This window comes from Halichoerus grypus, chromosome 6, assembly GCF_964656455.1.
Source record: "Halichoerus grypus chromosome 6, mHalGry1.hap1.1, whole genome shotgun sequence".
Lineage (NCBI taxonomy): Eukaryota > Metazoa > Chordata > Mammalia > Carnivora > Phocidae > Halichoerus > Halichoerus grypus.
In genome coordinates this window covers 158,761,685-158,786,284 of record NC_135717.1, presented here as the reverse complement: position 1 = coordinate 158,786,284, position 24,600 = coordinate 158,761,685, and the positions used below count along the sequence as shown (strand labels likewise).

At 38.0% G+C, this 24,600-nt stretch overlaps 1 protein-coding gene across 5 annotated transcripts in view; it reads right to left on the bottom strand.

The window, feature by feature from the left end:
* The window catches only part of ANO4 (anoctamin 4), a 433,834-nt gene that overhangs the window by 91,666 nt on the left and 317,568 nt on the right, over window positions 1–24,600 (bottom strand). For all 5 annotated transcript variants that reach the window (XM_078076469.1, XM_078076470.1, XM_078076471.1 and 2 more), the window contains 3 exons: window positions 17,585–17,691; window positions 4,514–4,569; window positions 2,077–2,198 (listed from right to left, as the gene is read on the bottom strand). In XM_078076469.1, coding sequence (XP_077932595.1) covers window positions 2,077–2,198; window positions 4,514–4,569; window positions 17,585–17,691 — 285 coding nt within the window. The remainder of the gene's footprint in view (window positions 1–2,076; window positions 2,199–4,513; window positions 4,570–17,584; window positions 17,692–24,600) is intronic.

Here is a 24,600-nt window from a genome sequence, read left to right as displayed (position 1 = left end):
GCTCACAGGCTGACAGAGTAGACAGACATCAATCAATTAAAGAAATAATTTTATAATTAGAACATTGGGAAAAGGGCTACAAAAGGAGATGAACACAATTCCCCAAGTATATAAACCAGGACCATGTGACCACCCTACTTAGGGGAGACTTCTCTGAGGAGGTGACTATTAACTAGGTGGGACTGGGGACAGGATCAAGTGTTTCCAGCAGAGGAACCATAAGTATAAAGACCCTACGGCAGAAGGGACCAGGTGAAATAAAGGCAGTGTGCCTGGAACACTGATAACAAGAGATGGGCTGGTGAGGTAGGTGGAGGCTGGGCCTCCCGGAGGGTCTTATAAACCATGCTAAATGCATTGATCCTTGTCTTGAGAGAATGTGAAAATCATAAGAGAGTTTTAACATTCAAAGGACATAATCAGATTTAATTCCAAAAAGATCACTCTGCTTGCAGGGTAGAGAATGGATTGGAAATGACCAGAATGGGAAAAGGGAGACCAAGTATGGGACAATAGCCATCATCCAGGTTATTAGGTGAAGAAGGCAGTATGATAGAGGAAGTCCTGGGGTGTGTCCAGAATCAAGAGACATGGAGGAAGCAAAATCTGTAGGATAAGAGCTACTTAAGAGTTGAGATTCCCTAGATACTCCACAACTTCATTCTAATGAAATATTGCTTATGCTTTTCATCTCCATTCCTTTGGCCTATACAAATCCTACTCTCTTCCAGGCTCAGCTCTACAGAGCCTTCCACGGAGGCACCAACCCATATCTATCCTTTCCATTTTTCCAAATTGTTATAAAACTAATCACCTTCATCATACATTTTACCTAACTGCATAGTCTTTTATTGTTTTCTAGTTGTTTCAAGTATGCAGAGCCTGTTTTACTGAAGGAAACTGAGTTTCTCAGATATGGTGGCTTCCATTTGTCTTTGCCAATATTATTTAGCATCATACTAGAAACACAATGGGCAGTTAATTAACACTCATTGACAAACAGGTGGATATTTTGCCTGCAGTAATTTTCTGTAATTTTTGATCAGTGTAATCCTGTAATATTGGGACTGAGGCTGGTAAGAGCACTTACTTGTATTTTTTTCTTCCTCCACTGTTTTAGCATGTATTGAGACCGGTCAAAAGAAAATGATCTCATCTCAGAAAGTATTTTCCACTCACCCAGATCATCTGGATTATTTGTTACTAACACAAAGAATAGTATACAATTCATCAATGACCCTGGGTCAGTAGGAATAAATACTTAGTAACAAGGACTCTGGCAGGAAGAATGACTACCCAGGGAGACAAAATGTAAAGTGAGTTGTCTTATTATGTCATTTTCCTCTGGGCTCATTTTTTTAAGGGCACTAGTGAAAGTAAACCAAATCCAGCTAGTCTAGAAAATGAGACATGATTTTCTTTTTTATAAGGAATCCACGAAGTGTGGATTGTTGCTACCCAATTTTAATAACCAGTCTCTAAATAATGAGATGTCAGAGTATAATGCTGCCATGGCAGAAAGTTGGACATAAGTAGTTAAAAAAACATACATTTCCACTGTACAATTATCATAGGTTAAAAGCTGATATACTAATATACTAATTTGACTTGCAGAATTAAAACAATCTTTAAAGGTTATTAGTTGAAAATTACAATAAGCCTGAAATTTATTAGAATGATAGAACTCCATTTTTCTTACTTACATAGAAGGTGTAAGTGTGTAAGATTAATATTCCATTTGTCACTAATATATGTAAGCCTGTCACCTCTCTGCAATGGTTACTGATAATTTGTCAATAACAGTCACATGGATGACCTGCTCCATATAAAGTCCTGTGGAAGGCCTGACTGATCTCACAGGCCCCTTCCTGAGACCTTTTTGGAGGAAGCACCATCCTCATCAGAGTGAGGTCTAGTTTACCAAGAATGACCGATGTCCTCTGATGAGTTGCCTTCTTGAGATGAAGCCAGATTTGAGTAAGAGCTGTGTAACTCAGACTTTTTCCTTGTCCCAGCTGACAGCCTGCCCTAATCATTCTGTGCAAGTTTTATATTTGCAGCTGGTTAAGAACTCACCTTACAAGATCCAAAGGCTGGTATTTATACCACACGCCCCAGGAGGCCCAGCACTCATAGAGCAGATGTCGGTGGTTTTCCGCTCCGTGGGTTCTAATGGAGTTTTTACTTCTGTAACTTCCCTGGGATAAAAACACCACCTTCCAGTGAGGTAATACCAAAAAATCCATAAGGAAAAGCTGATAGTAATACTAGTCTTTTATGGAAGGAGTAGTGATAGAGGTGATATTAGAAAGAAATGGATCCATACTATTGAAAGGAAAGCAGTTATTGTGGACATAATCTTGTTGATGGTGCTATGTAGTAAAAAGCACATGCTTGCTAGGAATCAGGCAGGTTTGAACTGAGTTCAAATTCAGTTCCACTACTTCTTAGCTAGGAGACCTTAATTTCTCTGAGCCTTAGATTTCTAGTTCATTATGGAACTAATAATTCCTGCCTCATTAAGTTTTTTAATGGTTTGAGTGAATAAAGTGTCTTGCCTAGAGGTCATGCCCAAGACTTAGCTCTCTTTTCCATTTGTCTCAGGACAGGGTGGTTGGTAAACAGCCACAGCTGTACCCTTGCCTTATCCACACAAAAACCCTAAAATACAAAAGCTGGATAGTACCTCAAAATTACAACAATTCAAATCTAATTCAACCACCGCATGGGGCAAATGAGGAGACCCAGGGCCAGACAGCTGGAGGTTTTTCTGAGTTCAGTTAGTGGCAATGCTAGTTTCATAAACAGAAAAAGTACTTTCTGGAGGACTAATTATTAATATTAACCTGAGAAGTTCTTTCTTAGTGGAAGGTGAACAAGACCGAGAGACAAGAAACTCAGGTTCTAGTCTCAGCTCAACCAACAACTCACACAGTAACTAGAGGGGGCTAACCTTTCTCTAAACCTCTATTTAAATTTTTAACATGAAACAAGGGCAACAATATCTTCCCTTCTTGCTTTTCTGCCTCTGAAGGTTATTAGGATGTTAAAGAATATAATTAAGTTAAACTGAGAGGAAAGAGTCAGCAGTGATTATGTTACTGTTTCTGCTATTACTAATTTAGAAGGTCTCTTCTCATAGAATACAGGGTTTTACTGAGGCATGAAAGCCAAAGAGAAGAGGCCTTGAATTACTCCATGTAGTTTCAGAGCTGCATCTTCTCAGACATCGTCATACCTGCCACCTACTCACCTGCACAGATACTTCTGCTCACCTACCATTGTTCAGACACTGCCCTTGCTACGGGCAAGGGCTCGGCTGTGGGAGGATGCAGTTGTCACTGAAATCTTTTTTGGGCAATCCAATGAATAACTACAGGAAGCACATGCTGTTTTGGGGGGTGGGAATCTGTCTTGAGAGTTCAGAATCACCTGTGTGTGGCTTTAAAAACCTTTGGGTCAAAAGGTTTGCTTTTGTCATATGAGAGGGATCATTCCAAAAATGTTTCATGGAAGTCTGTAAATAGGGTCTGAGACCAAAGCTTCTAGTTTTCTTAATGAATAAGATTTGTAAAATTCTCCATCACCTTTGCATCCTTGTGGTGTTTAAAACAACAGAAGCAGCACTGTAAGCCAAATAAAAGGTATGTTTTGGAAAGACTTGCCATTTGCGAATTGTTGGAACTGTTCTGCAAAGTTTACTGGCAAACCATTAACATTGTTTCCAGTAGAAGACTTCTGGAAATAACTCCCAGGAGTTCCAGCCTGGCTAGTTTGTGAGGTCCTACAGGGTATGGGCAAGGATAATCGTCTTTGTGCTCTTTGTCACACAGTGACCGGTACAAAGTAGGGGTTCAATACCATGAAGATGACAACAATCTCTCACCAATCATAAGGATTATGTCCCTGAAAACCTATGTGTACAAGAGAATTCTGGGTTAAATAACCCAAGATTGAATGGGGAAAGCAGGGTTAAGGGTAACCACAGTTATATTTGCTAAAGTCCTTATATATGACAAAAACCACGTAGCAAATAAAGAGAATATCAAAATTTATATATCTTAAATGAGCAATAATAGGTACAATACTATTCATTTCCATTCATCACCCTGTGGTTACCAGAGGCTTTTCAAGATGGTTCCCTCCTACTCTCTAAGGAATAGCTATAAATTTCTTTGTTACAGAGACCATACGTTTCAGGAACATTTCCCCCATGGGTCTGGTGCCTCATGCAAATTTTCAGTGCTTCTTTAATTTTATGACTTGGAGTTCCTCTGAATCCATGCTGAGTGACTCTTGATTCAAGTATTCTTACAATTACATAGAAAAAGATAATATAGAAATAAATCTATCATGGGGGAGAGACGTCACAATGCAAGTAGACCCTCCCTAATTATCCACTGAATAAATTAAATTCATTCTGAACAAATGTCATATCAACAACTCAGTTAATGACTATTCCCAGAAGCTAATTTAATAACAAGAAACTGACAGAGGAAAGGCAGGACAATACCTCATGCAGAGGAAATGCAGCTTCATAGGAGCCATTGGTAAGCAAACGATTCAGACCTAAAACAAAAAAGTTCAGTTCGAATTAATACTGGGTTTGAATCCTCACAACGTTCAAGACTAATATAAGGGTGGTACTTTTTGGAGAAAACAATTAGGGTTTCAAACGTGATTCAAACCCAGCTGGGGACTCCAACAGTTTAGAAAGTTTGGCTATCTGCTAGGAAATTGGAATCGAGAGCTGGGAAATTGGATTTTCAAATAGAAAAAAAAAACAACAACAACAAAAAACGGTGAAGTATACCTACTACAGTGCCAGGCACAAAGATGGGAATGTACTGAGGAAAGTGGGTGAATTTATCATACCCCCAAAAAGGTTTTCTACCAGGAGCTCTTTTTATATTTTCATTCAGAAGCTTTAATGTGGATAAATCTAACCCTTCTGCATTGGACTAGTGGTATGATTTTGAAAAAGTCTTCTTGTCCTCAGGCCTCAATTTTTTCATACATAAAATGGGGGAGGGGTGTTGGATATGTGGATCTCTTTTAGAGAGAGAGCACATGTGCACAAGGGAAGGGAGGGGTAGAGGGAGGGAGAGAGAGAGAGAGAGAGAGAGAGAGAGAGAATCTTAAGCAGGCTGCATGCTGGGCATGGAGCCTGATGCAGGGTTCGTCCTCATGACCTTGACTGAGATCATGACCTGAGCTGAAATCAAGGGTTGGACACTTGGGGTACCTGGGTGGCTCAGTCGTTAAGCGTCTGCCTTTGGCTCAGGTCATGATCCCAGGGTCCTCGGTTCGAGCCCCACATCGGGCTCCCTGCTCAATGGGAAGCCTGCTTCTCCCTCTCCCACTCCCCCTGCTTGTGCTCCCTCTCTCGCTGTCTTTCTCTCTGTCAAATAAATAAATAAAAATATTAAAAAAAAAAAAAGAGTTGGACACTTAACTGACTGAGCCACCAAGGTGCCCTGGATATGTGGATTATTTTAAAAATAGCTTTATTGAGGCATAAATGACATACCATAAATAGCACAGATTTAAAACATACAATTTGAGAAGATTTGACTTATATATGCACACCTGAAACCATCAGCACAGTCAAGATAGTAAACATATCCATACCCCAAAGTTTTATCATGCCACTTTGTAACTGCACTCCTCCCTATGCCATCTCCAAAGCAAACACTGATCCGCTTTCTGTCATTATGAGTTTGCATTTTCTAGAGTTTTATATAAATGGAATTATACAGCATTACTCCTTTTTATCTGAATTCTTTCACTCAAGATAATTTTTTTATTCCATCATAGAGATATATAACTGTTTACTATTCCCCTTGATATTTGTTTCCAGTCCTGAGCTATTACAAATAATGCTACTGTGAGCATTTATGTAGAAGTCTTTGTATGGATATCTGCTTTTATCTCTCTTGGGAAAATACTGAGAAATGGAATAATGAGATCATATGGTGGGTATATATTTAACTTTATTTGCCATCTGCATATCTTCTCTTGTGAAATATCTGTTCAAATCTTAGGCTCATTAGTTTTTTTTATTATTGAGTTATGACTTTTTAATATATTCTAGATGTCTTTCATTAGACATATGCTTTGATTTTTTTTTTCTCATAGTATGTGGATTCTCTTTTCATTCTCTCAAAAATATACTTCAAAGGGCAAAAGCTTTAATTTTGATGAGGTTCAATTTATCCATTTTTTTCTTTTATGAATTGTATTTAAGAAATTCCCAACTAACCTAAGGCCACAAAAATTTTCTCCTGGAGTTTTTATAATCTTAGGTTTTATATTTATTTTTTTTTCAAGAATTTTTATTTATTTATTTGAGAGAGACAGAGACAGCACAAGTGGGGGAAAGGGACAGAGGAAGAAGCTGACTGCTGAGCAGGGAGCCCGATGTGGTGCTCAATCCCAGGACCCTGTGATAATGACCTGAGCCAAAGGCAGATGCTTAACTGACTGAGCCAACCAGGTGCCCCTAGGCTTTATATTTAGATCCATGATCCATTTGAGTTAATTTTTATATATGGGTTAATTTTTTTTTTTTTTTGCATATGGTTATGAATTGTTGCAGCACCATTTTTTGAAAAGAGAATCCTTTATCTATTGAATTGTCTTTGAGCCTTTGTCAAAAATCAATTGTCCACATATGTGTGGCTCTACTTACGGATGCTCTATTCTGTTCCACAGATCTATTTGTCTATCTTTACATCAATACCACACTCTTTTGATTACTTTAGGTCTATAATAATTCTTGAAATCAAGAAGGGTTAATCCTCCATTTGTGCTTTTTTTTTTTTCAAAGTTACTTTGGCTATTCTAAGTTATGAATTTTTTAATCAGCTTGTCAATTTCCATAGACACATACACACACACAACCTTGGGAGTTTGAATGAGATTGCACTGAATCTATAGATTAAATTGGAGAGAACGGACAATATTGAGTCTTCTGATCTATGAACAGGGTGTATCAGGGTATATTTTTTAAGTCTTAAATTTCTCACAAATGTTCTGTAGTTTTCAGTGTACATACCTTACATATCTTTTTTAAAGATTTATTTATTTGAGAGAGAGAGAGATGGGGAGACGCAGGAGAGGGAGAGAGTGTCTCAAACAGATTGCTCTGAGCACAGAGCCCAAGTGCAGGGCTCAATCTCAGGACCCTGAGGACCACGACCCAAGCTGTAACCAAGAGTCAGATGCTCAACAGACTGTGCTGCTCAGGCACCCCTTACATATCTCTTGTCAGATAAGTCTTTCATATTTTTTTTTTATATTATTGTAAATGGTATGGTCTTTAAAATTTTAATTCCTTAGTGTTTGTTGCTGGTTTATAGAAATACAATTGAGTTTTGTATATCAGTTTTTTTTTTCTTGCAACATAGCTATACTCATTCTACTAGTGTTTTTTTAGATCCTGTTGGAGCTTCTATACAGATGATCATGTCATCTGAGACTAAGGACAGTTTTACTTCTTTTTCAATTTGGATGCCTACTATTTTTCTTGTCTTATTGCATTGGCTAGTAAAATGATGACTACAAGAGAAGACATACTTGTCCTGTTCCTTATCTTGGGGGAAAGCATTTAGTTTTTACCATCAAGTATAATTTAACTATAAGTATTTTATAGATGTACTTTACTAAGGTTGAGGAAGTTCCTTTCTATTCACAGTTTGCTGAGTTTTTATCAGGAACGAATGCAGAATTTTGCCAAATGCTTTTTCTGTATCTATAGAGATGACCATATTGTTTTCCTTTTTTACTTTGCCAAAGTAAAACAACAAACAAACCACCAAACAAAAAACCAACCTTGCAGACCTAGATAAGCCCTACTTGATCATGATGGATTATCCTTTTTATGTATTGTTGTGTTTTATTTACTAAACTTTGTTTACAATGTTTGCCTCTATATTCATGAAGTATATTGATTTGTAGTTTTCTAGTATAGTCTTTGCCTGGTTTTGGTACCTGGGTAATACTGCTCTCATATTCTCCGCACTTCAATTTTGTGAAAGAGTTTTGTAAAATTGGTATTATTTCTTTCTTTTTTTTTTTTTAAAGATTTTATTTATTTATTTGAGAGAGAGAAAGCATGAGAGGGGGGAGGGTCAGAGGGAGAAGGAGACTCCCTGCCGAGCAGGATCATGACCTGAGCCGAAGGCAGTCGCTTAACCAACTGAGCCACCCAGGCGCCCCTCTTTCTTGAATGCCTGATAGAATTCACCAGTAAGATAATCAGCCTGTGCGGGTATTTCTGTGAGAAGATTTTCAAGTACAAATTCAATTTCTTTAATACATATGTATCTAATTAGGTTCTTCTCATTTTTAATGCTTGTATATATGTTTATTATTTTTTAAGTTTTACTTAAACTCCAGTTAGGTAACATACAGTGTTATGTTTCAGGTGTACAATGTAGTGATTTAACACTTCCATATATCACCCAGTGCTCATCACAGTGCATTCCTTAATCCCCATCACCAATTTAACCCATCCTCTACCCACCTCCCTTCTGGTAACCATTAGTTTATTCTCTATAGTTAAAAGTCTGTTTATTGGTTTACCTCTCTCTCTTTTTGTCCCTTTGCTCATTTGTTTTGTTTCTTAAATTCCATATATGGGTGAAATCATATGATATTTGTCTTCCTCTGACTTATTTTGCTTACTATAATACTCTCTAGCTCCATCCGTGTCATTGCAAATGGTTAAGATTTCATTCTATTTTTATGGCTGGGTAATATTCCATTATGCATTTATACCACATTTTCCTTATCCATTCATCAGTTGGTGGACACTTGGGCTGGCTACTGTAGATAATGCTGCTATAAACATTGGGGTTTGTGTATCCCTTTGATTTAGTATTTTTTGTATTCCTTGGTTAAATACCTAATAGTGCAATTGCTGGATCATAGGGTAGTTCTATTTTTAACTTTTTGAGGAAACTTAATACTGTTTTTCAGAGTGGCTATACCAGTTTGCATTCCCACCAACAGTGCAAGAGGGTTCCCTTTTCTGCACATCCTCACCAACACCTGCACAATCTATACATTTAATGCAATACCTATCAAAATACCAACAGCAGTTTTCACAGACCTAGAACAAACAAAAATTTGTATGGAACCATAAAAGACCCCAAATAACAAGAGCAATCCTGAAAAAGAAAAACAAAGCTGGAGGCATCACAATTATGGGTTTCAAATTATATTACAAGGTTGTAGTAATTGGGGCGCCTGGGTGACTTGGTTGAGCGTCTGACTCTTGGGTTTGGCTCAGGTCATGATCTCAGTGTGGTGGGACTGAGCACTGCATCAGGCTCTGCACTCAGCGCAGAGTCTGCTTGAGATTCTCGCCCTCTGCCCCTAACCCCACTTGCTCTCTCTCTCTGAAATAAGTAAATAAAATCTTTTTTTAAAAAGCTGTGGTAATCAAAACAGTATGGTACTGATACAAAAATAGACACATAGATCAATAGAACAGAATAGAACACCCAGAAATGAACCCACAATTATATGGTCAATTAATCTTTAACAAAGCAGGAAAAAATATCCAACGGGAAAAAGTCTCTTCAACAAATGGCATTGGGAAAACTGGACCACTGTCTTACACCATACACAAAAATAAATTCAAAATAGATTAAAGACCTAAATGTGAGACCTGAAACCATAAAAATCCTAGAAGAGAACCCAGGCAGTAACTTCTTTGACATCAGCTGTAGCAACTTATTTCTAGATATGTCTCCTGAGGCAAGGGAAACAAAAGCAAAAATGAACTATTGGGACTACATCAAAATAAAAAGCTTCTGCAGAGCAAAGGAAACAACAAAACTAAAAGGCAACCTATGGAATGGGAGAAGATATTTGCAAATGACATATCTGATAAAGGGTTGGTATCCAAAATATGTAAAGAACTTATATAACTCAACAGCCAAAAACAAATAACCCAATTAAAAAATGGGCAGAAAACATGAATAGACATTTTTGTAAAGACATACAGATGGCTAACAGACAGATGAAAGATCCTTATATCACTTATCATCAGGAAAATGCAAATCAAAACTACAATGAGATATCACCTCACACCAATCATAATGGCTAAAATCAACAAAATAAGGTTATTTTTTCTTGAATGGGTTTTGATTATTTGCATCTGTCCAGAAATGTGTCCATTTCACTTAAGTTGTTGAATTTATTGACAAAAGATTATTCAAATATTCCCTTAATATACACCAACATTTTTGGTGACAGCATCTCTCCTATTCCTGGAAATTTAGGAATTTGTGTTTTCTCTCTTTTCTTCCTGATAAGCTTGGCTAGAAATTTGCATTAGTTTTCTGTCACTGTGTAACAAATTACAAAAAATGTAGTAGCTAAAAACAATAGCCATTTATTATCTCACAGTTTCTTTTGGTCAGAAGTCTGGGCATGCTTTACCTACATTCTCTGCTCTGGGTCTCACAAAACCAAAGTGAAGGTTTGAGCTAGACTGCATTCTTACCTGGAGGTTCAACTAGGAAAGGATCCACTGATTATTGACAGAATTGATTTCCTTGCAGCTGCTATGTTCACGACAACTTGCTACTTCAAAACCAGCGAGAGGGAGGGAGTCCCTGTTGCCGCAAGTTTCTGAGCTGGGGGCAAGCCTAAACACTCTTTTAAAGGGCTTGCCTGATTAGGTCAGGCCCACCCAGGATGATCTTCCTTTTGATTAAGTCAAAGTCAAACTGATTAAGAACTCTTTCACATCTGGAAGATCTCCTAAACTTTTCCAAGTAATGTAACATAATCACAGGAGTGACACAATCACTTTTGCAATATTCTATTGGTTAAATGTAAGCTATAGTTTCTACCTACACTTAAGGGAAAGGAATTACACAGGGCATGACTAAATGGGAAGTCACCTTGGGTGTGTTCACCATAGGGTTTATAAATTTTTTCAAAGGAATAGCTTTTGGTTTCATTTATTTTCTCTATTTTTTCTGTTTTTTATTTCTTCGATTTCTTCTCTTTTATTATTTCATCTACCTACCTTCTTTTTCTTTTTCTTGTTTCTTAAGGTGGAAGGGAAGGTCATTAATTTGGACATTTCTTTTCAGATATAGGCATATGGTACTATAAATTTCTCCCTAAGTACTGTACACTTTTTGATATATTGTTTTCATTTCCATTGAGTACAACATACTGATTTTTCTTTTGATTTCTTCTTTCACTGAGGAGTTATTTAAAAGGTATTAGTTTTAAATATCTGTAAAATCTTGAGATCATCTTCATATTAACATCAAATTTAATTCCACTGTGGTCAAAAAACATACTCTCTATGTATGTTTTTTAGGTATATAAAGAGACTTGAATCTCTTTAGATTTATTAAGTCTTGTTTTATGTCCCCAAACATGGCCTATCTTGGTTATGTTCTATGTGCACTTGAAAACAAAACAAAACAAAACAAAACAAAACAAAACAGGTATTCTGCTGTTGTTGGGAGTAATCTAAAAGATCAATTATGTTCACTGATAAAGTTGTTCAGGTTTTCTAACCCTTACTGATTTTCTATTTATTCTATTAATTACTGACAAAGAAGTACTTAAATATCCAACTATAATTGTGGAGTTGTCTATTTCTCTTTTCAGGTTTCAGTTTTTGCTTCATGTAGTTTGAAGCTCTAGGCTTTTAGGATTGTTACATCCTCCTGATAAATTGCCTGAATTTACTTTTATCCCTGGTAATATTCTTTGCTCTGAAATCCATTTTGTCTGATATCAATATAGCCACTTCAGCTTTATTTTGGTTAAGCATCTCATATAATTTTTTTTTTTTTAAGATCTTATTTATTTATTTGACAGAGTGAGAGACAGCGAGAGAGGGAACACAAGCAGTGGGGGAGTGGGAGAGGGAGAAGCAGGCTTCCCGCCGAGCAGGGAGCCCGATGTGGGGCTCGATCCCAGGACCTTGGGATCATGACCTGAGCCGAAGGCAGACGCTTAACAACTGAGCCACCCAGGCGCCCCTCATATAACTTTTTTGAACACCTTTTACTTTTAACCTATTTGTGTCTTCAAAGTTTCTTGCAGGCAGCAAAGAATTTAGGCCTTGATTTTTTACTCAGTGTATTAACTTCTGAATTTTGGATTGGGATCTTTAGAACATTTATGTTTAATGCTCTGTGAATTATGAGGTGTTCCAATTTCACTGGAAATCCTTTGGGGTTGTTCTTTCACTGGCTTTGGGTAGTTTCCTAATACACATGCACTAATTAGTACTCTGCTAAATACTTAAGGGGGGCCCTCTGATGATCTTCAGGGTTCTCTCTTGGTGGAACTTTCTGCTTTTTGGTACTTTGTTCTGTGAACTCTAACTGCCTTGGTTTCCTTGGACTCTTAGCAACATCTTCTCAATTCAGGGAGTCTACCAGGTTCTGCCTGGGTTCTCCCTCCCTAGGCTGCCACCTAGAAACTATGTCAAAGTAGTAAGCTGATGTAATCATGGCACTCACCTCATTTGTTTTCTGTCTCTCAGGGATCTCTATTTTTGGCTGCCCACCATTCAGTGTCTTGAAAAGAATAGTCTCCTACACTTTTTTTTTCTGTTTTTCCTTTGATTATTTCAGGTGGGAGAGTAAATCTTGTGCCTGTTACTCCATCTTGGCCAAAAGTGGAAGTTGAATGCGTTGGTCTTTAAAGTGTCTTTCAAGTCAAGAATTATGCTGCTTCCTAAAATGTACCTCAAGGATGATGACTAGAAGGATGTCTCTCAAGTGGCTAATAGGGGAATGCTCCCTACGCTTAGATCCTGATTAGAGTCCAGAAGCTTAGTCTCACTGGAAAATGGAACATGCACTGATTCACTTTTTACTGATGCAGGGTCAATCAATGTTTAGGTACATTTAATCACAGTAATACAGTAATGTGTTTTAAGATGACTGACATTAACACTAAATGTCCAAGAAAAACGTGAAATGCAAATATCTGTAGGGCTTTTGTATTTTGTCTGGCAGGCAGGAGGCCCTCAATAAATACCTTTGTAATGAATGGATAAATGATTATGTGGAAAGCTCTGATTGCCTGGAGTCTCTATTGAGAAATACACATATCTCATCAATAAACTGAATTTCAAACATCTCAGATATTAGAAAAAAACAGAATTCACAGGGACCTAATAAGAGACTCTGATGATGACCCCCGTAAGTTTATTATAATTTATCAAAATCCTGCAAAGTGAGAAAGTAGTTAATATTTGAAATCTACCACTTCACTAACTTCCCCTTTGAGCACCAATTTTGAAAATACAAGTCAATTTCAAAATTTATTTTATGTACTTATATTGTTAAATAAATCTATGTTGCTCTATTAATTGCTCTATTTTGAAAGTGGATTTCAACAGGTTTGATTTTCACAGTTGTAATAAATTCAGAGTGAATCCGGAAAACTTATATAGTGGTAGTTTACACTCCAGCAAAAAGTCCTTACAAATCATGTTTACAAATCAGTATTTTTGTGTTATCTCTAATCAATGTTGGGTCATGGAAGATGCCACTTTCAGATAGAGTTTCAGGTAGAAAATAACATTAGATAAATACTATTCTATCAATAAATTAAATTTTCTTCTAATATGTTATTTCTTTTATTTATGAAACCAAAGATGACAATGAAACATCAGGTCAACAAGCATTTGTGGTTTTACTCCATATTTTTCAGCATAATGCCTGACCCTAGGTTAGTAATTTACTCTGTGATTGGTCACTTCTAATTAGATAGTTCTCCAGATCATCATTACCAATTTTTAAAGCACTGAACTGATGAATGGATAAAGAAGATACATACTATATATACATATGGTATACACACACACACACACACACACACACACACATCTACACACACAATGTAATATTACTCAGCCATAAAAAAAGAATGAAATCTTGCCATTTACAATGATATGGATAGAGCTACAGAATATTATAATAAGTGGAATAGTAAAAAAACAAATACCATATGATTTCAGTCATATGTAGAATTTAAGAAACAAAACAAATGGGCAAAGGGAGAAAAAACAGAGGGGAGGCAAACCAAGAAACAGACTCTTAACTATAGAGAACAAACTGATGATTACCAGGGGGGAGGTGGGTGGATGGGTTAAATTGGTGATGGGGATTAAGCAGTGCACTTGTTGTGGTGAGCACCGGGTGTTGTATGGAAGTGCTGAATCACTATATTGTACACCCGAAACTAATAAAACACTGTATGTTAACTAACTGGAACTTAAATAAAAACTTTAAAAAATAAAAGGCACTGGAGTTCTTGGATAGAATTCTCTTTCTTCCAACAAATGAGAAACTTTTATAAAGGTCATTTCTTACCAGTAACAATACAACACTTCCTGCATTCCTTTAGAATATTTACAAATCACTGTCTCCTTTTGTCTCCATCTTGACTACTTGTAAAAATAGCTCACATCTTGAGATGCAAAAGTTAAGTGCAATAATTGCTGAATGGCCACATTGTACACAATTTTTACTGTGTAAGGATGATGATGGTTGGACATTAATCATGTTTAAAAGATTTTCCATTCAGTTCAACAAGCACTCCTACTATATGCCAAAACTGTCCTAGGCAATGATGCTAGAAAGATGAATAAGGCAACTTATTTACAATGAAGGAGCTTATCGTCCAACTAGCGGTTTTTAGCTGCAGATTCTCAACACACTAATGTGTTATAATAAATTGTGAGGTGTGCTGCAAGTTATAGCATCAATATTAGTAAAGGCATTGTTTTTTATAAATTTGCATTTTATAAAATAATTCAGACTAGCTACTGCCATAATCATTTAACTTCATTTTTTTTTAGCACTTTCATGATACAATGTTAACTGAAAAAGGTATGATAAAGTTAGTGTAGTATACCCTAAGTCTGTTAAAATTACATGGGCAAATGGGGGATAAATATGAAAAAAGTAATTAACATAATATTTAAATTATTTAGTACACCAAAATGTTAACAGTGGTTCTCTTTAGGTGGTAGAATTTTCATAATGTCATTGAAAATAAAGAATTCAAGATAATAAGAGTTGTACATGATTAATTATCAAATAAACACTCTAAAAGTAATTGCCATTGGAATTCATGGGAAGAGGGAAAAATTCCTTCAAGCTGGAATGGTCATGGAGGACTTTATAGAGAGGACGTGTCTCAAACATGGGTGATTGATGCAGAGAATATGAAGATATACCAATCCACAACCCCGTTGATGTTAAGAAAGATCTAAATCAGGTTTGATTTTACCATACCCACCTACATAAACTCTCACTGAACATATTATTTCAGGTGTATCCAGATTTGGACTAGATAGCTATCATTTTCTCTCTATTATATTTTAATTTATGCAGCTTGGGATCAAAGTAGTTTTGGCAGCTTCACATACGAGTGACTCACACTGAGCTTGCATTCAACTAAGCCTCTCAAGTCTGTTCCTCTCATGATGTTGTTGAGCAACAATTCTCCCACACTGTACCAGGGTAGTTGTTTTGCTGAATTCGAGTGTAGGACTTTACATTTACAAACCATTAAATGTCATCTTGTTGGATTTGCCTGAGATTTCCAGATCACTGAGATTTTTTAGGCTCCTGACTCCAATGACAAACATATTTAATGCATTCTTCCAGAGTCCACCCCACCTGAAAGCTTGATGGGCAGGCTGTTTAGGCCAAGTACCAGTTATCAATATATTTGCCCCTTAGCTCCAAGTACACTTTCATTGCCTACTTTGCAAAAATGGAGCTAGACCTTGTAAATCTTTCTCCTTTACCAGATCGTACAATGTTAAGCTTCGTCCGTAGAAGGCCCTGGAAAGACCTGGAGGAGGAAGTTTGTCTTCCTGGCACCAGTCTGCTCCCTCAGCAGGCTTCTGCAACACACGGCTTCTATGGCACCAACTTCCTACAGGGCGTGATGGCCAGGAGCACACGGCACCTCCCCAAGGGCAGGTATCTCCTTGAACAGCTTCACAGGGCAGTGCTGTTGGTGCAACACCTCCCAGTGAATGGCTTCCCTGGAACCCCTCTAGGCAGTTCCCCCTCCAGTCCCCCCAGAAAACTGCCCTGCCACCTAGTGAACCACAGCTACACCACTTCCAACAGAATCTAGGTCTCAGCTTTGTGGGGAGAGTCTCTCTAGAAGTGGTAGCTGCCCCTAATATCTGCTGTATCTTTATTCTCTAGAGTTCTCCTTAACCTTTACTACCCAATCCCTGATTACTCCAATCCTCTCTCATAGTTTTTATATTAATATAAATATTTAATAATATATTTTATATTAAACTTTCTCTGTAAAAATCATGTGTGATTTTTTGTCTCCTGACTAGGTCATTATTCAAACTATTGATAAAAATCTTGTTTGGAAAGAGATAAGGACAAAGCCACCTGAAACCTCTTGATCTATGATAATCTGTTTAATAAGGGAGAAAATCTGGTAATATGGAAAGGTTCTCATAAAAATGCCCCAAATATAAATTATAAGTGTCCATCAATAGATGAATGGATAAATATGTGGTATATATACATACCCCCCACACACAATGGAATATTACTCAGCCATAAAAAAAGAATGAAATCTTGCCATTTGCAACAACATGGATAGATCTAGAAGATGGACTGCTAAATGAAGTGAATCAGTCAGAGAAAGACAAATAGCATATGATTTCACTCCTATGTAGAATATAAGAAACAAAACAAAGAATAAAAGAGATAAACCAAAAGACAGACTCTTAACTAAAGAGAACAAACTGATGGTTACCAGAGGTGGGAGTGGATGGGTAGGTGAAATAGGTGAAGGGAATCAAGGTATACTTATCAGGATGAGCACTGTGTACAGAACTGCTGAATCCCTATATTGTACACCTGAAGCTAAGATAACATTGTATATTAATTATACTGGAATTTAAAAAGTCAAATGAAAAATAAAATACATATATATGAATTATGGAAGCTGTTTAATGGGGAAGGTGATTATTTGGAGAATTTGCTCATGTGTGACAGCTTGTCTCTTCACTTGCCTAGAACAACTCCCCCTACCTCCTCCCCTGCCACCACCATCTTCCCACATCAGCCCCTTCTTTTCATCAGGTCTCAGTTCAAACCCCGGCTTCTCAGTGAAGCTTCCCCTGACCGCTTTATCTCAGCTTGAACTCACCATTTCAATTTTTTCATATTACTCACTGTATTTACTTATTTGTTTATTGTCGGCTTTTAACTTCTTGAATATATGCTCCAGGAGAGAACCATGCCCATCTCCCCAACATCCAGCCCAGTGCCTGGCACATAATAAGCATTCCATAAATATTTGTTGAAACTGAGAGAATTTCTCTATGATCTTAGGTAAATGAGGTAACATGCTATTTTAAAGAGATCTAAGAATGATATTAAGATTTTTACACTTGTGAGTTATCCATCAAGGGAGTAGAGATTTTATAAATGATGAGCGGTTCTAGAATTGATATAAACTTTATAAAACCAAAGGAAAAAAGTCTGTAATCCCCAAAATTAGATGTAGCTTGTTATACTAATATACTACTTACCAATTTTGTTTTTTCCTTCTTCATACTTTATTCTTTGTAAAATATGATGTACGATTCTACTTCTTGTGGCATTGTTGAAGAAAGTGTCTTTGTTGTGTATGATGAAGCTGCACACACATATTGAAAACACAAGCTGAAGGTTAACTGGAGATGATGAATCTAATCTTTGACATAATGTGGTATTACTCATACAGAGGTGTCTTCAATCAGTCACAGAGAGGATAGGTCTGGAACAGCATAAGAGAGCCCAGAGATCACACCAGGGGCAGGAGGCTCACACACCTCAGTAGTTTTGGTTCTTGGTCTCCTGAGCATTAACACAATTATGCCAGGAAGGAGCTGGAGCTAAATGCAATTTAGAAACCTTAAAATAAATTTTTTTCCTCAGTAAGGTCATTAGATAATTCAACTAAAAATGTATTTTGTTTTTATCTCCTCTCATCTCCCACCCCACCCCTTCCATGTCATAACCACCTGGTTTTTCAGAAATTTTAAGATGTGAAACTGGTTTGGGTGGTGGATATAGGAGTTAGGTAATAAGCTCTGGTCTGGCTCAGGGCCTCTGTCTGTTCTTTTCCCATGTTCCTTGCTTGATGGGACTCCTCTCCTAAAGCATATACTTAAAATTGCTTTCTTTCTCAGCCAGTGGATGACCCAGGGCTCACACACACACACACACACACACACACCCCCAAGAAACTGGGTTTCCCAGTGGATACTCCTACCCTACTGACGACTGAGAGGGTTTAGGTGACAGAGCTTCCAGGACCACAATATCCGGCATGAAGTGGACAAATGGTACAACATTAGACATACTGTAAGTATAACTGCTTCATAAATTGTGAAGCTTATTAACTCAGCAAACTTTTATGAGGTACCTCCTAAGAGTGGGGACACTGTGCAAGGCATATCAACATTGGCAGCCACGGCCTTCAAAACCCAGCTCATAAGCCGCCTCCCCCAGTAGGCCTCCTCACCCCTCCAACTCCACTCCTTTCCCACAGAGTTCAGTATTCCCTCCTCTATGCTACTTCTTATCTTGTAAGCACATCGATTTATCAATTATTCTGTATTGTCACTTTTTTTCATTCATTCATTCATTCATTCATTCATTCACTTTCATTCAGCAAATGTTTATTGAGGGCTCTGTCTAGGGTACTGATTACAGAGTGGTAAACAAAACAGATAAAATCTTTGTTCTTGAGAGGCTTACAGTCTAGCAGGAAAGACAAACCATAAATGAGATGAACATAATAGTGCAGCAGAGATGGGCAGAATCAACCTCCCTTTGCATGTCTGTATCCCACACAAGACTGTGAACTCATTCAGGAAGTTTGAATCATACTAATTTCTGTAGCCCCAGCATCTAGTGAGTGGCTGGTACAAATTATAGGTATATGTTTTTGAATAGCAGTAGTTGAGGGTCATTCGGATTTATGTTGGGAAAATTGCTATTAAATGTTTTTCTTCAAGAAGATGGATTCCCAGGAGTTGTCCAAATGTCAGGAGGAAGAGAGAAAACTGACCTAGAAAAGATAGTCCAGGCACGGGGTCTGGTTTGGGAACAGCGGGGAATGTGAGTTTGGGATAACATACAAAGTGGATAAAGGCCAGAGAATATGAAAATAAAATGCAATTCATGTGAGTTGATTCCCTGGAGAAGTATTTTCCTCTCACTTTTACTTCCCTAGGATTCTGTTATAGAATACTATTCTCAGAAAAAGTAATTTGACTTGGTGGATGAGAGATAAATGCTATGTGAGTGAATGAGGAAGCTGCAGAGTTTAGTTGGTATTTTCTTTCGGTTTTTCTGAAAACATTTTATTTCATCAGAGGGAGAGAGGAAAACCGAAAGTTACACTGAATGCAGTTCCTTTTATTTTATCCTCCTCTGCTTTTTCACCTTATTTAAGACAGACCATTCCATTTTAATACCAAATAAAGATGCCATAAAGAAACAAATAAAAAAGCCCATTTTTGACTCACAATACCAGATGATAACTGAAAGCTCATAAGCATGACCATGCTTGACAGGACAATTCTGGCCTAAAAGCCCATGTCCCTCCACCGTTAAATGGTTTTCTGCTTTCTTCTCCTTTTACAGCACCACATTACATTCGGGAGCTCATGTAATAGTTCTCTATAATAAGCACTGCAGATGAGCTTCAAAATTTTGTTCTCTTCTTCCTTATATCTAGGTTGTACCTGGAGCCTGGAGATTCTATAGTGGGAACAAATATATAGGGCACGTGCCAGGCACTATTCTAAGCACTCCAGATATATTAACTCATTCAATCCTTGCAATAACCAGGACATAGTATTTTATAGCTCCATCTTACAGGTGAAGAATCAGAGAAGGTGAGTGATGCACCCAAAGTCACTCAACTAAGGGGGAGAGCCAGGATTTCAACTCAGGCAGTCTGGCTCCAGAGGCTGCCCTCTTACCCACTCCACTCACCTGTCTCCCTGTGCCAGAAGCTTCCTGACTCCTGGAGGCTGCCTCTCCTTGAGATTAGCCCAAGAGTTGCTCTGCCTGGAATGCTTTCCTTGCTTCCACTCATTCTTTGAGCCTCAGCTCAGGGCACATCTCACTCTAAGGGTCTTCCTTGATCCCCTTGCCCTCCCCCTGAAAAGTAATGTGGTGCTACAATAAGAGAAGGAGGGAGAAAATCATTTAATGCAGCTTTAAATTCTAACATTACCCTTCCTTCCCCTGAAGACTTTGAAGTGAGACAGTCAACAGAATAAACCCTAGTTTTGTCACTTACTATGTGCTATTGGGACTGTCCCTCAACTTCCCTGGATCTTGGTTTCCTCATTTATGAAATGGGGAGAACACTGTAATTACCCTCATAGCATTTTTGTAGAATCAGGCGAGATGACAAGGATTGCAGAACCCCACTGTCCGGTGTTTAATAAGCTCTCAGAGTTAGCAGTCATCGTTGCTGTTGTTTCTATGACATCATATAGAAACTGTCTGCCTACATACCTGACTTCTCTGGATGAGCTTCTTGAGGGCAGGGACCAGCCATGCTCATCTCTGTATTCTCAGCACTAGTACGGGGCGTGGCACATGAGCAGCCCTTACAATTGGCTCAAATGAACTGACCTTCTGGAGAACACTTGCTAACATTGGGGGCTATGTGACTAAATATCATCTCCTTATACCTTGGCATCTACTTCTTCTTCCTGGAAATATTTCTACCCATTTCATCTTTCCAGCTATCACATGAACCATTCTCTCCACATTGCCAAAGGATTTTCATACATGGTGTGGAATAATCTCATTTTCTCTGTTACTCTTTGAAACTGAAGGGCTAAGAGAAGGCACAGTGATGATTCTTGGCATCATTGTTCTCAAACTTTCCTTAACCACTTAACCAAAACAACTTCCTTCAAATGAAATCACACATATATACGCATGCACACACACATGCACGATGTAAGCTGAGCTGTTCTGGCAAACATAAAACGTGGGGGCTCAGTCTCTGAGGTGTCAGCGCTCTGTGTAGGCTTAGAAACTCTGCTTTCATACATTACTGGTGGGTCAGCAAACTAGTAAAAATTCTTTAAGGGCCATTTGACCAAGTCCATCAAAATTATATATATCTTATATATATGTTTAGTTATAATAATATTAATAACTATATAGAATAATTACATTATATAATATATATACTTATCTTCTGGCCAGCAATTCTTTTAGAAGTTTATTCTACAAATACATTTACCCATGTGCAAAGTGGCATTAAGATAATAAAAAACCCTCATTATGGCATGGGTTATAATAGCAAAATTCAGTGGGAGTAAAGATAAATTATAGTATACCTCAACAATGAAATACTCTGCATCTGTAAAGAGATTAAGGGTGTTCAGTATAGATATAAGAAGATCTTCAAGATACTACAGGGGAAAACAAGGTTCAAAATAGTCACACAGCTATTTGTTGTTGCTTTTTTTTTTTTTTTAAGATTTTATTTGAGAGAGAGAGAGCACACGCAAGCAGGTGGGGGCAGAGGGAGAAGCAGACTCCCCGCTGAGCAGAGAGTCGGACATGGGGCTCAATGCCAGGACCCCAGGATCATGACCTGCAGCAAAGGCAGATGCTTAACTGACTGAGCCACTCAGGTGCCTCACAGCTATTTGTATCAAAGAGAAAAACATACATATATAAGGAAGTACACATAAATGTAATCATGTATTTATTTGCTTGCACATGCACAGGATGACTATGGAAAGGACACACAGACATCCAGAAATACTAGCTGCCTCTGGGGAGATCTAGGAGGCTGGAAAGGAAGGAAACTTCACTGACACACTCAGGAAATTTTTATCATATGTAAGTACTACCTATAAAAAAAAACATGAAATATTTTTTAAAAGAAATTTTTAAAGGGAAAATGCAATTTCTGTTCTAGGTGTGTTCTCTTCTTCGCCCTGAAGGATAAGGAGAGGAATAAACTGAATTGGCAGAGGAATAATTATGTGATTGAGGCTCTGCACATATATCTCCTTGTCCTACCCTTTGGAGTGGTTATGTAATATGCCCAAAGTCACACAACTGAGGAAGGATTTAAAACCCATCTGTCGGTTCCAAATTTTCCCATTCATCTGTAAAAGGAACTGCTGAGAGCACATGCCTGCCTGTATGCATGTGTGTGTGAATGGCACTTTCTGGATGCTTTCATCTGGCCCCATGAGGAAGGCCCTGCTGACCTGTCACCAAGTAATAGGCAAACCTGAGCCTGAAGTTCCTACAGATTCCCCTCTAGGGTCTCTACTCCTGCTTTCTCTGGAGGTCAGCAGCCCTCAATTTTCACTTGATGAGCCTCCCAATCTCCTCCATGTTAGGAAGGGCAAAAACTGGACGAGAATATGCGATGAAATTATGTTTTAGCTACAGACTCCCTGAGGCTGTGGTTATTTGCATTCTGTTATATGTTTTCCTGCAGCCAGCCATCCATGGCAGTGTTGTAAAGTACTGTGATATGCTGGCTGTAAATTTTATGTAAATGTTCTGCTTGTTCTGTACAAAGAATTGTTCACTGAGAGTGCTACATGTGGAGGTGGGCAGTGGGTACAAGGGAATGTGGGTGTTATGCATGTATGTATTTTGAGTGAAGGTAATGAAAAGGTGGAAAGAACCTAGTTTTTCTCCTCAGAGGAGCCTCTATTCTTATTAGGTAAAATGAGAAACACACAAACATTCAAGGGTGTGAATTGGGGAAAGGTGTTCATTAGAGCCGGGTATAAAATCAGCTTATCATTAAATGCGTTACTTTTATTTTTTTTTTAAGATTTTATTTATTTGACAGAGAGAGACACAGCGAGAGAGGGAACACAAGCAGGGGGAGTGGGAGAGGGAGAAGCAGGCTTCCCGCAGAGCAGGGAGCCCGATGCGGGGCTCGATCCCAGGACCCTGGGACCATGACCTGAGCCAAAGGCAGACGCTTAACGACTGAGCCACCCAGGCGCCCCTAAATGTGTTACTTTTAAACAAATACCAACTCGTGTTTTATTTTTTAAACTTTCCTCTTAGGCAATAGCTATTAAGATATGACTACACTTCACAATTAATTTAGTACAAATTATCTACAGTCCAGTGTTGTTGAATAGGAATTTCTGAGATAATGAAAATGTTCTTTATCTATGCTATCCAAAATGGCAGCCACTAGTCACATGTAGCTACTGAACATTTAAACTGTGGATAGCACAAATGAGAAAGTAAATTTTTACTTTTACTTAATTTTAACTGATTAAAATTAAAATATAAATAGCCACATGTGGCTAGTAGATAGACAATTGCCTCAAATGTGAATGACAATTTGAGCATGTGGGCAAAGCCTCAATAATGGAATCCTTATCCTGCATCTCCCTTTGACTACAAAAACTGGAGGAGGAGAGTGAGTGAAAATGCCCTATAGGACTATGTACAGGTCATGGGTTCAAGTCTTCCTCTTCATTTTAGCTGTGTGGCTTTGGGGAAGTCAGTGAGTTTCTTTGGTACACAGTTACTTGTCAGGAAAATGAGGGTCATATGTCTTGGTTGCCCAAGGATGGGGTTAATCACAAAGTGAGACTATAAAGTATTGAGATAGATCATCAAACCTAGTTGGTAGGTGACTGGACAACTCAAACCCAACATGTCCCAAATAGAATTCTTGATCTATACCCTTGTAAGGTAATCTGCTTTCCCCCTCATCTTTTCCATCTTAAAAAAATGGCACTGTGACACATCCAATTTCTCAAGTCATAAACTTGAGATGCATCCTCTATCCTCTCTTTCTCTCATGTTCAATATCCAATCAAATTCTTTGAGTTCCTCTTCCCAAATGTTATCCTGAATCTTATCACCTTCTTTGCTTTGAAGTTGTTTCCAAGAGCACTGTAATAATTTCCTAACTATTCCAATTTCACTTTCTCCCATCAGTTCATTCTCTCTATAGCAAGGATCTTTTAAAACAAAATCTCATCCCTCTTCTGCTTAAAACTCTTCACCAACTTCCCATAGATTTGGAATAAAGCCTAAACTCCTTTCCATGGTCTACATGCTCCTGCTACATGGTCTGGTCCTGCCTACACCAATGCGCTTATTTCTTCTCTTCTTCCTCTTGCTCATTATAAACCAGCAACATTGCCTTTTGTTCTGCCCTTGAAAAAACCCAGCTTGATACTGTCCAGGGCTTTTGTTCATACAACTCCCAGGTTTTTGCACAACTTGTTTCTTTCCAACATTTGGGTCTCAACTTAAATGTCACCTTTAATACCTTAGCTAGGATAGTTACCCTCCTGTCCCTCAAGTCTCTCTCTCTTCTATTACCTTGTTTTATCTTTTTTTCTTATGTTTTACTTTCTGAACTTTTTTTTTTGGCGGGGGGGGAGATGTATCTACACGTTCATTGTCTGCCCACCTTCCCCTATGGAATGATTGCAACCAAATACTGACTCCACATGGGACCAGTGGAAGAACTGGCCAGCTTAACTCAGGACAACTGCTTAAATAAAAGAATCAGGAA